The sequence below is a fragment of the Macaca fascicularis genome, chromosome 15 (assembly GCF_037993035.2).
Source record: "Macaca fascicularis isolate 582-1 chromosome 15, T2T-MFA8v1.1".
NCBI lineage: Eukaryota > Metazoa > Chordata > Mammalia > Primates > Cercopithecidae > Macaca > Macaca fascicularis.
In genome coordinates, this window is record NC_088389.1 from 45,679,587 (window position 1) to 45,695,685 (window position 16,099).

Consider the following 16,099-nt stretch of genomic DNA (forward strand, 5'->3'; position numbering starts at 1 on the left):
TTAGCATTTGTGCTCATTTTCTCTCCTTCTCTCTTTCTCCTTCTTTATATCTTATTTTCTCCAAAACACTTAAGAGTGATTTGAGGCCAGGTGCAGTGGCTCATGCCTATAATCCCAGCAGTTTGGGAGATCAAGACAGGGGGATCACTTGAGCCCAGAAGTCGAAACCAGCCAGGGCAACATAGTGAGACCCTGTCTCTACAAAATTTAAAAATTAGCTATGTGTGGTGGTGCACGCCTATAGTCCCAGCTACTCGGGAGGCTCAGTCAGGAAGATTTTTTGAGCCCAAAGGTCAAGGCTGCAGTGAGCCATGATTACACTACTGTACTCTAGCCTGGGAAACAGAGACTGACCCTGTCTCAAAAAAAAAAAAAAAAAGTGATCTGAATACATCAAAGCTTGGTCTCTTATGTATCTACTTTCATAGTATTTTAATTTTGTCAATTGATTCAATAATGCCCTTTAGAGCATTTTTTCCTTCCACTACAGGACCCAGTTTAGGGTAGTGCTCTTAATTGACATATCTCTTTAGTCTCCTTTACTCTAGAACATTTTTGCAGCCTCTTCTGTCTTTTATGATATTGACCTTTTGAAAAATACAGTCTGCACTCCTTTTTTAAAAATACAATGATCCTTAGTTTTTTTCTTTTCCAAGATGGAGTCACACTCTGTCACCCAGGATGGAGTGCAGTGGCACAATCTCAGCTCACTGCAACCTCCACCTCCCAGGTTCAAGCAATTCTCCTGCCTCAGCCTCCTGAGTAGCTGGGATTACAGGCATGCACCACCACACCTGGCTAATTTTTTATATTTTTAGCAGTGATGGGGTTTCACTATGGTCTTGGACTCCTGACCTTGTGATCCACTGGCCTAGGCTCCCAAAGTGCTGGGATTACAGCTGTGAGCCACCACACCTGGCCTATTTTTTTTTTTCTTTTTTTTTTGAGAGAGAGTCTAGCTCTGTCTCCCAGGCTGGAGTGCAGTGGCGCGATCTCGGCTCACTACAACCTCCACCTCCCAGGTTCAAGTGATTCTCCAGCCTCAGCCTCCTGAGTAGCTGGGATTACAGGCACGTGCCACCATGCCCAGCTAATTTTTCTATTTTTAGTACAGATGGGGTTTCACCATGTTGGTCAGGCTGGTCTTGAACTCCTAACCTCGTGATCTGCCTGCCTCAGTCTCCCAAAGTGCTAGGATGACAGGCGTGAGCCACAGCACCTGGCTTTTTGTTTGTTTGTTCGTTTGTTTGTTTTTTGAGACAGGGTCTTGCCTGTCACCAAGGCTGAAGTCCAGTGGTGCGATCAGGGCTCACTGCAGCCTTGACCTCCTGGACTCAAGCAAGTCTCCTACTCAGTCTCCTGAGTAGCTGGGACTACAGGCACGCATCATCAAGCCCGGCTAATTTTTTCATTTTTTGTAGAGACAGGGTCCTACTATGTTGGCCAGCCTGGTCTTGAACGATTGGGCTCAAGCGATTCTCCTGCCCTGGCCTTGCTAAGTGCTGGGATTACAAGCATGAGCCACCACCCCTGGCTGAATGCTCATTTTGGATTCAACTGATATTTCTTCATGATTAGATTCCGGTTATGCATTTCCAACCAGAACATGTGATACTGTGTTTTCCTCAGTATATCCCATAGGGCAGCATACAACGTCCATCTGTACTCACTTTATAATGTTAATTTTTATCATCTATCCATAGTGTTACCATATTTCTCCACTGCACAGTTACTATTCCTTCCCTTGCAACCAACAAACAATCAGTGCAAAAACAAAGACTCTTTTTATTATGGAATTTTCAAATACATTCAAAAAACCAGAAAAGAGTATAATAAGCTTCCATGTTTATCCAACAACTAAATTGTGAAAGCAATCATCAGAGAGCAAATCCCGGGTAGCATGGTGGTTCATGCCTATAATCTTAGCACTTTGGGAGGCGGAGGTGGGCAGATCACTTTAGCCCTGGAGTTTGAGTCCAGCCTGGGCAACATGGAGAAATCTCATCTCTACTAAAAAATAGAAAAATTAGCCAGGCATGTGGTATGCACCCGTAGTCCCAACTACTCAGGAAGCTGAGGTAGGAGGATCACCTGGGACCACAACACGGAGGTTGCAGTCAGCTGGTATCACACCACTGCACTCCAGCCTGAACCACAGAGTGAGACCCTGTTTCAAAAAAAAAAAAAAGAAGAGAAAAGAAACCAAATCCCAGAGGTTATGTACTTTCACCTATGAATACTTCAGTATTTACTTTTCTAACAGATAAAAACTTTTAAAACACTAATGTCATTATTATACCTAAGAAAATTAACAATAATTTCTCAATATCACCCAATATCTGTCTATGTTCAAACTTTTATAATTATCTCAGTTTTTTTTGTGGTTGGCCTGATCAAATCAGGATCCAATAAGTACCCCACATTACATTTGGTTGTTATACCTTAAGAGTTTCTCTTTTAATCAGTGCCAGCTTCCCTTCCACTCTTTATGCCATTTATTTGCTGAAGAATATACATAATTTGTCCTGTAGTGGAGTCTATATCTGGGATTTTGAACTTCTCATTTTTATTGCTATGTACTATATACTTCTTGCAGATTTTTGCTTGTGTAGAAATCTAACTTACTATTATTTTTTGAGAGAGTCTCCCTTTGTCGCCCAGGCTAGTGTGCAATGGCACAATCACAGATTACTGCAGACTTGACCCCCTAGCTCAACTAATCCTCCTACCTAAGCCTCCTGAATAACTAGGATCACAGGTGTGCATCACTATGCTCGATTTTTTTTTTTTTTTTTTTTTTTTTTTGGTAGAGACAGAGTCTTTCTATGTTGCCCAGGGTGGTCTTGAACACCTGGGCTCAAGCGATCCTCCCACCTTGGCCTCTCAAAATGTTGGGATTATAGGCGTAAGCCACCATGCCAAGCTCAAAATTATTTTTATTTGTTGACTTTTATATATAGCAATTTTCTTAAACTTTTATTAATTATAACAATTCAGTTATACGTTATTTTGGTTTCCTGTGCAGGATAATTACATCATCGGCAAATAACTACAGCATTGTTTATTTCATTATAATCCAAATAGTTTTTCATTCTGTCTTACACCTTATTTACTAAAGGTTACACTTCAGTCAGAAGAAAAGTGTTTCCACATGGAAGGTCTGAAATTCAAGAAAATAGGAAAACCAAAGATATTGGTAAATAAGTACAGAAATCTTTTTTAGAAAGAGTACAATAATAATAAAATAATACAGCCGGGAGCGGTGGCTCAAGCCTGTAATCCCAGCACTTTGGGAGGCCGAGACGGGCGGATCACGAGGTCAGGAGATCAAGACCATCCTGGCTAACACGGTGAAAGCCCGTCTCTACTAAAAAAATACAAAAAACTAGCCGGGCGTGGTGGCGGGCGCCTGTAGTCCGAGCTACTCGGGAGGCTGAGGCAGGAGAATGGCGTAAACCTGGGAGGCGGAGCTTGCAGTGAGCTGAGATTTGGCCACTGCACTCCAGCCTGGGCGACAGAGCGAGCCTCCGTCTCAAAAAAAAAAAAATAATAATAATAATAATAATAATAATAAAATAATACTTGTGGGGTTAAAAAAGAATTAAGGCCGGGTGCAGTGGCTCACGCCTGTAATCCCAGCACTTTGGAAGGCCGAGGTAGGCAGATCACCTGAGGTCAGCTCGAGACCAGTTTCGTGGCGAAACTCCCTCTCTACTAAAAAAATACAAAAATTGACCAGGCGCGGTGGCTTATGCCTGTAATCCCAGCACTTTGGGAGATTGAGGCAGGTGGATCACGAGGTCAGGAGTTGGAGACCAGCCTGACCAACATGGTGAAACCCTGTCTCTACTAAACACACACACACACACACACACACACACACACACACACACACAACAGCCAGGCATGGTGGCAGGCACCTGTAATCTCAGCTACTCGGGAGGCTGAAGCAGGAGAATTGCTTGAACCCTGGAGGTGCAGCCTGGGCCACAGCGCAAGACTCCGTCTTAAAAAAAAAAAAAAAAAAAAAAAATTAGCCAGGTGTGTGGTGCACACCTGTAATTCCAGCTACTCCGGAGGCTGAGGCAGGAGAATCGCTTGAACAGAGGCAGAGGTTGCAGTGAGCCTAGATCACGCCACTGTACTCCAGCCTGGGCAACAGAGCAAGACTCCATCTCAAAAATAAATAAATAAATAAATAAATGAAACTTAAAAACTTTTAAAAAAGAAGTCTGATCTCTTACCTCTAGGTGACTAGCTTCATTAATTTCTGGCCTATCATTTTTGTACTTTTTTCAAAGATAAGCAAACATACATATATATATAGATATCACACTCCATGTATGTGAAAAATTATCCCTTCCTTTTTTTATACAAAAGGCAGTATACACAAAATATTAAAGTGGTTTTGTTGTCATTGTGTTTTTCTTTTGACAGTCTTGCTCTGTCGCCTTGAGGGAGAAATTTAAAGAAAAATAAATATTGCATTTATTCACTCCAAGGAAAGTAAGGGTTAAGTGAAAAACACAAGTTTTTCACTACTGCAAGCAAGGCTATAGACAGATCATAGTGACCTAGCCTGCAGAAATGAGCTCCAAACACCCCTGAGCAAGGTTAAAAGAAGAAAAACGATTTCCTTTACTGTCTCTCCGGTACTATTAGTTATGACTATGTTTGCCAATGTTTGTATTTAAGTAAGATTTGCAAAGTTCCTGTTTTTTCAATGCAGCTGCTAGGCCACTAGCTATGCAAGGCCACAGGTTAGTGCCAGGTCAGCAGTTATGCTATGGATTACGTGACTTGTCACTGTAAAATTTACTGCCTTTGTTTTGCTCTTGTATGCTGGTCTGTATAAGCTAAAATCTGTTTTTGTTCAAGGCTCAGCTTTTTGGACGTGAATCCACTGAGCCGGTGCGTACCTTAAATAAACATCCTCCTGTCTTCCCAATATCGGTCTCTCTGGTCCTCAGTTTACCATAACAGCCTCAACAGCTCACGGCAGCCTCAACCTCCTGGACTCAAGTGATTCTCTCACCTCAGCCTCCCAAGTAGCTGGGACCACAGGTTAAAGTGATTTTTAATATAAGTATTTACAAGAAAATGTCCCAACTATTGCTGTGAAAAAGCCGTATCTCTTTGCCTTGAGTATAGCTGGATTGATTCCCAGTAGGAGAAAGGGCATTTTCTTCCTCACTCAGAGTCTCTGGCATTGGCAGAAAAAAAAGCAAACATAACCCCGATCTGTGCCAGTAAGGAAGCCCTCCAGCTCCAAAGCATTAGTACCAGAATATAGAAGGCAAGAGCACTTCAAAGAAGGCTCCAAATTTCTTAGTATTATTGATAGATGGCTAAAACTTATTAATGCAGAGCTAACTTACAGTTTGATTTACTAAAATTCTCTGGTACCCCAAAATCAGGTAAAAGTGCTGAAATTTTTGTTAACTGTTTTAAAAAGGAAGAACAATTGTTTCCAAAAAACTATACAAATTATTCTAAAGTTCATTTGGAAAAATAAATACCCAAGTATAACCAGGAAAATTCTGAAAAATAATCCAAATGTGGTGGGAACTAGCTTTCCCACATATTAAAACATTTTATAAAACTAAAACAATTAAAATAGTTTGGGCTGGGTAGAGTGGCTCACATCTGTAATCCTAGCACTTCGGGGGCTGAGGCCGGAGGATCACTTGAGCCCAGGAGTTTGAGACCAGCCTGGGCCACAAAGTGAGACCCCTCTACAAAAAATTTGTTTTAAATAGCCAGGCATTATGGCGCATGTCTCTAGTCCCAGCTACTTGTGAAGATGAGCTGGGAGGACTGCTTAAGCCCAGGAGATCAAGGCTGCAGTGACCTATGATAGTGCCAATGCGCCCCAGCCTGGGTGACAGAGTGAGACCCTGTCTCAATTAATTAATTAATTAAACAGTTTGGTACTGGTACATGAATACAGACTAAAGTAGCAGAGCAGAAAGTCCAGAAACAGACCTCTACATGTACAAGAATTTAATGTACGACAGAGGTAGAATTTCGAACGGAAGAAAAAAGATTAACTATTAAGTCAATGCTGCTAGGACAACTGAGCAGCCATCTGAAGAAAAATCAAGTAGGCTTCCTAACTCACTTCCTGAAACAAATCCCAGGGGGATAAAAAAAAATCTGAGTACAAAAAATACATACAATAGAAATATATTTGAAAAATATAAACATATAAAACCATAAAAATATTAGAAGGAAACTAATTATAGAAAGATCTGCCCAGGCACAGTGGTTCACACCTATAATCCTAGCATTTTGGGAGGCCGAGTCAGGATGATTACTTGAGGTCTGGAGTTTGAGACCAACCTGGCCAACATGGTGAAACCCCGACTCTACTAAAAATATAAAAATTAGCCAGGCATGGCGTTGTGCGCCTGTAATCCCAGCTACTTGGGAGGCTGCGGCAGGAGAATCACTTGAACCTGGGAGGCTGAGGCAGGAGAATCACTTGAACCTGGGAGGCTGAGGCAGGAAAATCACTTGAACCTGGGAGGCAGAGGATGCAGTGAAACAAGATTGCACCACTGCACTCAAGCCTGGGCAACAGAGCAAGCCTCCATCTAAAAAAAAAAAAAAAGAGAAAGAAAGAAAGAAAGAAAGATCTTGGTTTAACTCAAAGGCTTCTCACAAAAATGCAAAAGCCTTAAGAGACTGATAACTCTCGCTTTACAAAAACACATTTCTCCATGTTAAATAAACAGTATAATCAAAGTCCAGATGCAACATGAAAAACTGGAAAATATTTGTAACATGATAAAAGACAAATTTTTAAAATACACAGAGCCCTCAGAGATTAATCAAAAACCCCGTTTGTTAAGCCAGACAAATATAAAGATACATAGATGGCTTTAAACCAGGGTTTCTCAACCTCTGCACGACTGACCTCTTGGACTACATAATTATTTGTTGTAGGGAATGCTTGTGCATTGTAGGATGTGTACCAGCATCCCTGTACTCTACTCACAAGATGGCATTAGCATCCCCGTTCAATTGTGACTATCAAAAATGTCCTCAGATATTACCAAATGTCCTCTGGGGATCAAATTGTCCCTGGTTTAAATATACAAAGAGATCAAAATCCACACTTGTGATAAAATAAATGCAAAATTTAACAATAATGAGGTGACACTTTTTTCTCTAATTAGATTTTCATCATTAACTATTTTGCAGTTAGCCAGCATGTGGGATTAGGGGGTCTCATTTATCCTTTTGGGTGTGCAACCCTTCTGGAGGGTCATCTGGCAATATCTATCAAAATATAAAGTGCATTTACTCTTTTTTCTTTTTGAGACAGTCTCACTCTTTCACCCAGGGTGGAGGGCAGGGCAGTGGCATGATCTTGGTTTACTGCCACCTCCGCCTCCCAGGTTCAAGCGGTTCTCCTGCCTCAGCCTCCTGAGTAGCTGGGATTACAGGTGCCCGCCACCAGGCCCAGCTAATTTTTGTATCTGTAATTTTTGTAATTTTGTAGTTTTAGTGGAGACAGGGTTTCACCATGTTGGCCAGGCTGGTCTCGAACTCTTGACCTCAAGTGATCCACCCACCTCGGCCTCCCAAAGTACTGGGACTACAGGCGTGAGCCACTGTGTCAGCCACATCTACTCTTCGATCCAGCAATTTCACTTCCAGGAGTTTATCCCTACATATACGCTTACATATATGCAAATAGAGAAATATAAGTATAATCATGGAAGCAAAAAGAGTATCCAAAAAACTGGAAACAGTCTAGTATCCAACAATAGGGAACAGGTTAAATAAACAAAGGTATATTCATATACAGGTTGAGCAAACCAAATCTGAAATCCAAAACACTTCTGGAACCAAGCATTTTGCATAATGGATACTCAGGCTGTTACAGAATATTACGCAACCATTAAAAAGGAGGAGGGGTAGCCGGGCATGGTGGCTCACGCCTGTAATCCCAGCACTTTGGGAGGCCCCGGTGGGCGGATCACGAGGTCAGGAGATCGAGACCATCCTGGTGAACACGGTGAAACCCCGTCTCTACTAAAAATACAAAAAAATTAGCCTGGCGTGGTGGCAGGTGCCTGTAGTCCCAGCTTCTCGGGAGGCTGAGGCAGGAGAATGGCGTGAACCCGGGAGGCGGAGCTTGCAGTGAGCCGAGATGGCGCCACTGCACTCCAGCCTGGGCGACAGAGTGAGACTCTTGTCTCGGAAAAAAAAAAAAAAAAAGGAGGAGGGGCCAGGCGCGGTGGCTTACACCTGTAATCCCAGCACTTTGGGAGGCCGAGGCGGACGGATCACGAGGTCAGGAAATCGAGACCATCCTGGCTAACATGGTGAAACCCCGTCTCTACTAAAAATACAAAAAAATTAACATGGCGTGGTGGTACGCGCCTGTAGTCCCAGCTACTAGGGAGGCTGAGGCAGGAGAATCGCTTGAACCCAGGAGGCGGAGGTTGCAGTGAGCGGAGATCACGCCACTTCACTTCAGCCTGGGAGAAGAGCGATACTCTGTCTCAAAAGGAAAAAAAAAAGGAGGCGGAAGATCTGCATGTACCAAAAATGTTTGTCCCTGGGCACAGTGGTGCATGCCTGTAATCCCAAGTACTCCAGAGACTAAGAAGGAAGGAACATCAGCCTGGGGGTTCGAGGCTAGAGGCCAGTCTGGGCAACATGGGAGACCTTGTCTTTAAAAAAAAAAAAAAAGAATGTCCCAAGACATACCAACTAAAAGTAGCAAGACCAAGAATAGAGTTTGCTGCTACTTTTAAGAAAGGGTGTGTGTGTCTGTGTACCTGTGTGGGGGGGGGTCTGGATGTATACAAAATATGTTTATACATGCACGAAACAGAAACATAAGTAACTGGGGGACTAGATTTTACGGATGGGGAGACTCACTTTTTACCCTATATTCTTTGAACTGTTTTAAGTCTTTGGCTATATGCCTGCATGTTTCAGGCAAATCACAAAATCTGACAACACGTCACTCAACTCAAGATACCCAGACCTTACATAAACCAGAAAGTAGAATGGTGGTTGCCAATGGATGAGCGGAGGTGGGGAAGAGGGGTTGTTTAATGGGTAGAGTTTCAGCTTGCAGATGAAAAAAGTTCTGGAGATTGACTGCACAACGATATGAATCTACTTAACACTACTAAAGTGTACACTTAAAAAATGGTTAAGATGGCAAATTTTATACGGATTTTAACACAATTTTTTAAGGTGAAAAAAATCCCTAAAAGATACCTATGTTTTAAGATCGGTTTAATTTGTTTCTAATTTGGAAATCAGTTTTTAAACACTCCATTATTACTCTAGAATTGGGCGTCAGGAACAGTGAAAACTCTACATTTAAACTCTGGAGCTGCTCCTGCGACCTTTCACCTAGAACTCGTACGCATTCGGCCAGGCATGCACTCCTGCTAAATTCAGGGAGGGCCAGCACTGCGGGCGGCAGAGTGACTTACCCTCGGCCCTTTACCAGTGGAAGAGGTTTCTACACTGCTGCCACCCTGTAACACAAAACTTTGTGTTCCTTTTCACGCGTTACCGCAGATTCTCGGTGCACAGCGCCCAACGCGGACCAGAGCTTAGAGCGTGCCCAGGCAGCATCCTTGACTTCCCACCGCCGGGCCGGCCAGCCCGGGCGATTAGCTGCGGCCCCCCCGAGACGCGCCCTTCGCCCGACCGGGTCTCTCCCCGCGTCGCCCCGACCCCCTTACCCGGTGTTGGGTAACATGACTTTAGTAGATCAGAGGAGGTGGCGGCGACTGCGGCGGCTGCGAGCTGAGAGCGAAAGCCGGACAGTCCCTCCGCATTTATCCCCGCCCCGGCCCCGCCCCTGCACCCGAGGCCCCGCCCCAAGGCCTGTGCTGGAACGGGTGCGCCGAAAAGCCGGGATCGTCGAGTGCGCCTGCGTATGCAGTGGGCCTCCCGCGCCCCACGTTCCTTTTCCTCGCCTCCCAGCCTGGTCCCTGAGAGGGGGCTCTCCGCGCAGGCGCTTTGAGGCACAGCTCCGCCCCGCCCCCTCACTGGTCCTACGGTGACAATCAGGCTCCCGTCGGCGCCTAACGTCTGGGCAGCGTCATCCGCTACGTTCGCCTTTTCGCCGTCTCTAGGGGTTTCTCCTCGCGCTATCGTGTTCCAGCGCTGGCTCCGAGCTTTGAGGGTCTCTGAGCCCTGAGCCCGCCCTCTCCTCGGCGGGCCCTCCGAGGGTGCTTACTTAGCTCTGGGTCTTCTTGCCCCTGCACCCGAGCCTGGCGCGCCCTCGGGCCCCTCTGGGAACGCTAGCCCTGGGCAGAAATTGCCTTTGTGGTTAAAGTCGGCCCGCGTAACTTTTCCACTCTACCGCCGAATCTGGACCCAAGCCAGCCTCACCTTGTGCATGAGTAGATAGTTTGTGTTAAGCCGCCAGCTTCTTGGAACAGAGCTCTCTGCAAAAGTCGCGCTGAAGAATTCCTAGTCAAAAGCTGAACTTGCAGAAGAAGTTTTTACTTCTGGAATGAGTGTTGAGATGAGATCGATTCTGACATTCAGTTTCGCTTTTGGGATTACGCCTTGGATTAACTCAGCTACCCTGATGAGCTAAAGACTAGTATATTTGAAGGAAGACACGAGGAACTGTTTTGTATTTTGTAGGGATAAAACAGGACCCTGAGGAGATTATTATATGAAGACTCGTTAAAAAAACTAGCCTGGAGATGGCTTATGTAGTTGTAGGCTCCCCTTTGTTTTTGTTTTGTTTTTTGAGACGGAGTCTCGCTGTCGCCCACGCTGGAGTGCAGTGGCGCGGATCTCGGCTCATTGTAACCTCCGCCTCCTGGGTTCAAGCGATTCTCCTCCCTCAGCCTCCTAAGTAGCTGGGACTACAGGCATGCACCACCACGCCCGGCTAATTTTCTTGTATTTTTAGTAGAGACGGGGTTTCACCATGTTGGTCAGGCTGGTCCCGAGCTCCTGACCTCAAATGATTGGCCCACCTTGGCCTCCCAAAGTGCTAGGATTACAGGCGTGAGCCACCGCTCCTGGCCTCTCTCCCCTTTGTTATAGGCCCTAAAATGACTCTGTTTACTCAATCATATCACCTGCCCTACTCCTATAGGCATTTGAATTGATGATTCATGATACGGTCTTTAGAGGCTCCAGAGGAATTTGCAAATGTATTAGCATCCGCTCAGTGACTGCTGGTTACCTGAGATACAGCAGGACAAAAAGGACAAGGTCTCTGCCTATGGGAGGTATGAGTAGCCAGTGTGTTCTTTAGACTTGTTAGGCATTAGGTATTTTAGGAAGAGTGTTGATAGAGATAGATGGAAAAACTTACTCTCCTCTCATCCTTAGGAGCACTTGCTGAGGGGTGTATATATCTGTCGAATAGAGTGAATTCTGAGTAATGGGGTGACATTTTCTTCGTATCATCTAAAATGTTCTCTCCTTTTTGAAAGCCACAATATCCTCAGTCTGTTAGAGTCCCTTCTCTTGAATTTGTGTGCTTCTATTTCCATTTGTTACACAGAGCTCAACTAAGAGGCGAAACAAAAAACCTTTGCCAATTTTTCAGTCATAACCTTGATATTTTGTGAGCTTAAATACCTGTAATTATACTATTTTTGTACTTTGGAATGGCTTTCACAGAAGGCAAATTTATTCCTAAATTATTAGAGGTAGTTTTTCTAAGCAAGTTTATATCCATTGTATTCAGTACTTTGACTAGAGTTCATTTAAAGTGTGATTTGGAGTTACCCATGACCTTCTACCCCATTACCTTGATTAACCTAGTATTAGATTAACACTAGTGTGGGGAATGGGTGAAGAAGGAGAGGACTTGTGAACATAATTAGATCTTCATTTTGGAAGTGAATAATTTTGGCTTAGAAAGAACACTTCTGACTGCAGCGTGAATAGTTTGTGAGTAGATAAAGGCACAGAAGCCATTTAAAAGCCCATAGTAATGTAATGCGTAAGAAAAGCAGTAACCTGAACTAAGGCAGTAATAGTGGGAATGAAAAGACATACTCAAGGTTGGAACCTGGCAGATGTAACTAATGATTAGACATAGGAACAAAGAGGGGAAGATGGTATCAGTGGTGACCTTCAGATTTCTGGTGTAAAGTCCTGGGAGGATGGTGATAACACAGTCAAGAAGTGAAAACAAATGGTTTGAAAGCCAAGTATCTTGAAAGTCAGATAAGTCTCCCTCACTTCATCCCTTCTCAGCTTGACAAAACCACTTAAAAATGCAACATTTTCTTGACAGGCTACTGGCTACAACACATTCTCCCAACCAATTTATTTCCCTTAAGTTTTCGTTATAGGCAACAATAACCTGATTTGGCTAATTTAAACCAAATTAAAGGGGTTGGGGAATTTAGAAGAATTCTGGGATAGTTTATATAACTTAAGGAAGAGCTGAACAACTAAGCTTGACAATGGGAACCAGGATACTTCCATGATCCTCAGCAGCATGATCTTCTTTCTAGAATGCGTTGTAGGTGGCTTCTCTGTCTTTTCTGTGTATCTGTTCAAGCTTCAAATACTAAGACAGTCTAGTACAATGTGTTTTGTTTTGTTTTGTTTTTTTGAGATAAGATCTTGCTCCGTCACCCAGGCTGGAGTGTAGCAGCACGATCATGGCTCACTGTAGCCTCAACCTCCTGGGCTCAGCCGCCCAAGTAGCCAGGATCACAGGAATGTGCCACCACACCTGGCTAATCTTACTTTTTATAGAGACAGCGGTCTCACTATTTTGCCCAGGTTGGTCTTGAACTCCTCGCCTCAAGCAGTCCTCCCACCACACAGCCTTCCAAAGTGCTGGGAAATGTTTCAACCTGTAAATTAGTTGGCCATGGCCAAGGACACAAGTGGATATGGACAATGGGGAAGTAACAAAACATTGCAAACCTACCTGCCCCAGGTCATTGAAGTTGTATAAATGTAGAGCAAGTAAACTGGCATTCGTAATTCTGGGAAGAAAGGGGTCATAAAACTTTTTATTTCATAGGGCTTGTGATGGTTAATACTGAGTGTCAACTTGATTGGATTGAAGGATGCAAAGTATTGGTCTTGGATGTGTCTGTGAGGGTATTGCCAAAGGACATTAACATTTGAGTCAGTGGACTGGGGAGAGCAGACCCACCCTTAATCTGGCTGGGCACCATCTAATCAGCTGCCAGTGAATATAAAACAGGCAGAAAAACCTGAAAAGATGAGACTGGCCTAGCCTGCCAGCCTATATCCTTCCCCTGTGCATTTATCCCCCTCCTGCCCTCCAACATCAGACTCCAAGTTCTTCAGTTTGGGGACTTGGACTGGCTCTCCTTGCACCTCAGCTTGCAGATGGCCTATTATGGGACCTTGTGATCATGTGAGTTAATACTTAATAGGCCAGGCGCGGTGGCTCACGCCTGTAATCCCAGCACTGTGGGAAGCCGAGGCAGGCAGACCACAAGATCAAGAGATTGAGACCATTCTGGCCAATATGGTGAATCCCCATCTCTACTAAAAATACAAAAATTAGCTGGACGTGGTAGCACGCACCTGTAGTCCCAGCTACTTGGGTGGCTAAGGCAGGAGAATCACTTGAACCTGGGAGGTGGAGGTTACAGTGAGCCAAGACCGCGCCACTGCACTCCAGCCTGGTGACAGAGCAAGACTCTGTCTCAAAAAAATAAATAAATAAACTGCCCTACACACACACACACACACACACACACACACACACACACGTATATTTATATCCTATTAGTTCGGTGCCTCTAGAGAACTCTGACTAATATAGATTTTGGTACCAGGAGTAGGGTCCAGAACAGGAGAAGGCTCTGCAACAGGTCCAGGCTGCTGTGCAAGCTGCTCTGCCACTTGGGCCATTGACCCAGCAGATCCAATGGTGCTTGAGGGGTCAGTGGCAGATAGGGATGCTATTTGGAGCCTTTGGCAGGACCCATAAATGACTCACGGTGGAGGCCTCTAGGATTTTGGAGCAAGGCCCTGCCATCTTCTGCAGATAACTACTCTCCTTTTGAGAGACAGCTCTTAGCCTGTTACTGGGGTTTAGTGGAAACTGAACGTTTGACTATGGGTCAGCAAGTCACCATGTGACCTGAACTGCCTATCATGAACTGAGTGCTTTCTGACCCATCTAGCTATAAAGTGGGTTGTGCACAGCAGCATTCTATCATCCAGTGGAAGTGGTATATGTGTGATCAGGCTCTCGCCGGTCTTGAAGTCACCTGAGGAATAAGTTACATGAGGAAGTGGCTCAAATGCCCATGGTCTCCGCTCCTGCCACCCTGCCTTCTCTCCCCCAGCCTGCACCAATGGCCTCATGGGGAGTTCCCTATGATCACGATCAGTTGACAGAGAAAGAGAAGACTAGGGCCTGGTTCACAGATGTTTTGCATGATATGCAGGCACCCCCTGAAAGTGGAAAGCTGCAGCACTACAGCCCCTTTCTAGGACATCCCTGAAGGGCAGTGGTGAAGGGAAATCTTCCCAGTGGGCAGAACTTTGAGCAGTGCACCTGGATGTGCACTTTGCATGGAAGGAGAGATGACTAGATGTGTGATTATATAATGATTCATGGGCTGTAGCCAGTGGTTTGGCTGGATAGTCAGGGACTTGGAAGAAGCATGATTGGAAAATTGGTGAGAATAAAATTTGGGAAAGAGGTATGTAGATGGACCTCTCTGAGTAGTCAAAAACTGTGAAGATATTTTTATCCCATGTGAGTGCTCACCAATGGGTGAACTCAGGAGAGGAAGATTTTAATAATCAAGTGGATAGGATGACTCGTTCTATGGACACCACTCAGCCCTTTTCCCCAACCACCCCTGCCATCATCCAATGGGTCCGCGAACAAAGTGGCCATGGTGGCAGGGATGGAGGTTATTCATGGGCTCAGCAACAGGAACTTTCACTCACCAAGACTGACCTGGTTACGGCCACTGCTGAGTGCCCAATTTGCCATCAGCAGAGACCAACACTGAGCCCTTGATATGGTACAGTTCCTCAGGGTGATCAGCCAGATACCTGATGGCAGGTTGATTATACTGAACCTCTTCCATCATGGAAAAGGCAGAGGTTTGTCCTCACTGGAATAGACACTTACTCTGGATATGGGTTTGCCTATCTTGTACACAGTGCTTCTGCCAAGACTACCATCCATGGACTCACAGAATGCCTTATCCACCGTCGTGGTATTCCACACAGCATTGCCTCTGACTAAGGCACTTACTTTATTTTTTTTATTTATTTATTTTTTTTGAGACGGAGTCTCGCTCTGTCGCCCAGGCTGGAGTGCAGTGGCCGGATCTCAGCTCACTGCAAGCTCCGCCTCCCGGGTTTACGCCATTCTCCTGCCTCAGCCTCCTGAGTAGCTGGGACTACAGGCGCCCACCACCTCGCCCGGCTAGTTTTTTGTATTTTTAGTAGAGACGGGGTTTCACCGTGTTAGCCAGGATGGTCTCGATCTCCTGACCTCGTGATCCGCCCATCTCGGCCTCCCAAAGTGCTGGGATAAGGCACTTTATGACTAAAGAAGTGTGGCAGTGGGCTCATGCTCATGGAATTCACTGGTCTTACCATGTTCCCCATCATCCTGAAGCAGCTGGATCGATAGAACAGTGGAATGGCCTTTTGATGTCACAATTACAACGCCAACTAGGTGACAGTACTTTGCAGGGCTGGGGCAAAGTTCTTCAGAAGATTGTGTATGCTCTGAATCAGTGTCCAATGTATGGTACTGTTTCTCCCGTAGCCAGGATTCATGGGTCCAGGAATCAAGCGGTAGAAGTGGAAGTGGCACTACTCACCATAACGCCTAGCGATCCACTAGCAAGTTTTTGCTCCCTGTTCCTGTGACATTACGTTCTGATGGCCTAGAGGTCTTAGTTCCAGAGGGAGGAATGCTGCCACCAGGAGACACAACAATGATTCCATTAAACTGGAAGTTACGATTGCCACCTGAACACTTTGGGCTCCTCCTACCTTTAAGTTAACAGGCTAAGAAGGGAGTTAGTGTTGGCTGGTGTGATTGACCCTGATTATCAAGATGAAATCAGTCTACTACTCCACAGTATTCATGGAATGCAGGAGACCCATT

General features: G+C 44.9%; 1 protein-coding gene across 6 annotated transcripts in view; it reads right to left on the bottom strand.

The window, feature by feature from the left end:
* Window positions 1-9,794, bottom strand: part of HSDL2 (hydroxysteroid dehydrogenase like 2) — an 83,103-nt gene extending 73,309 nt beyond the window's left edge. For 4 of the 6 annotated variants that reach the window (XM_045373639.3, XM_015436857.4, XM_005581050.4 and 1 more), the window contains exon 1: window positions 9,723-9,794. In XM_045373639.3, the coding sequence (XP_045229574.2) occupies window positions 9,723-9,739 (17 nt within the window). In that variant the 5' untranslated portion in view covers window positions 9,740-9,794. Of the gene's footprint in view, window positions 1-9,467 lie in introns of all 6 variants that reach the window. The other 2 variants (XM_074016813.1, XM_074016812.1) reach the window with 1 other exon arrangement.
* Between the last annotated feature and the right edge of the window lie 6,305 nt (window positions 9,795-16,099).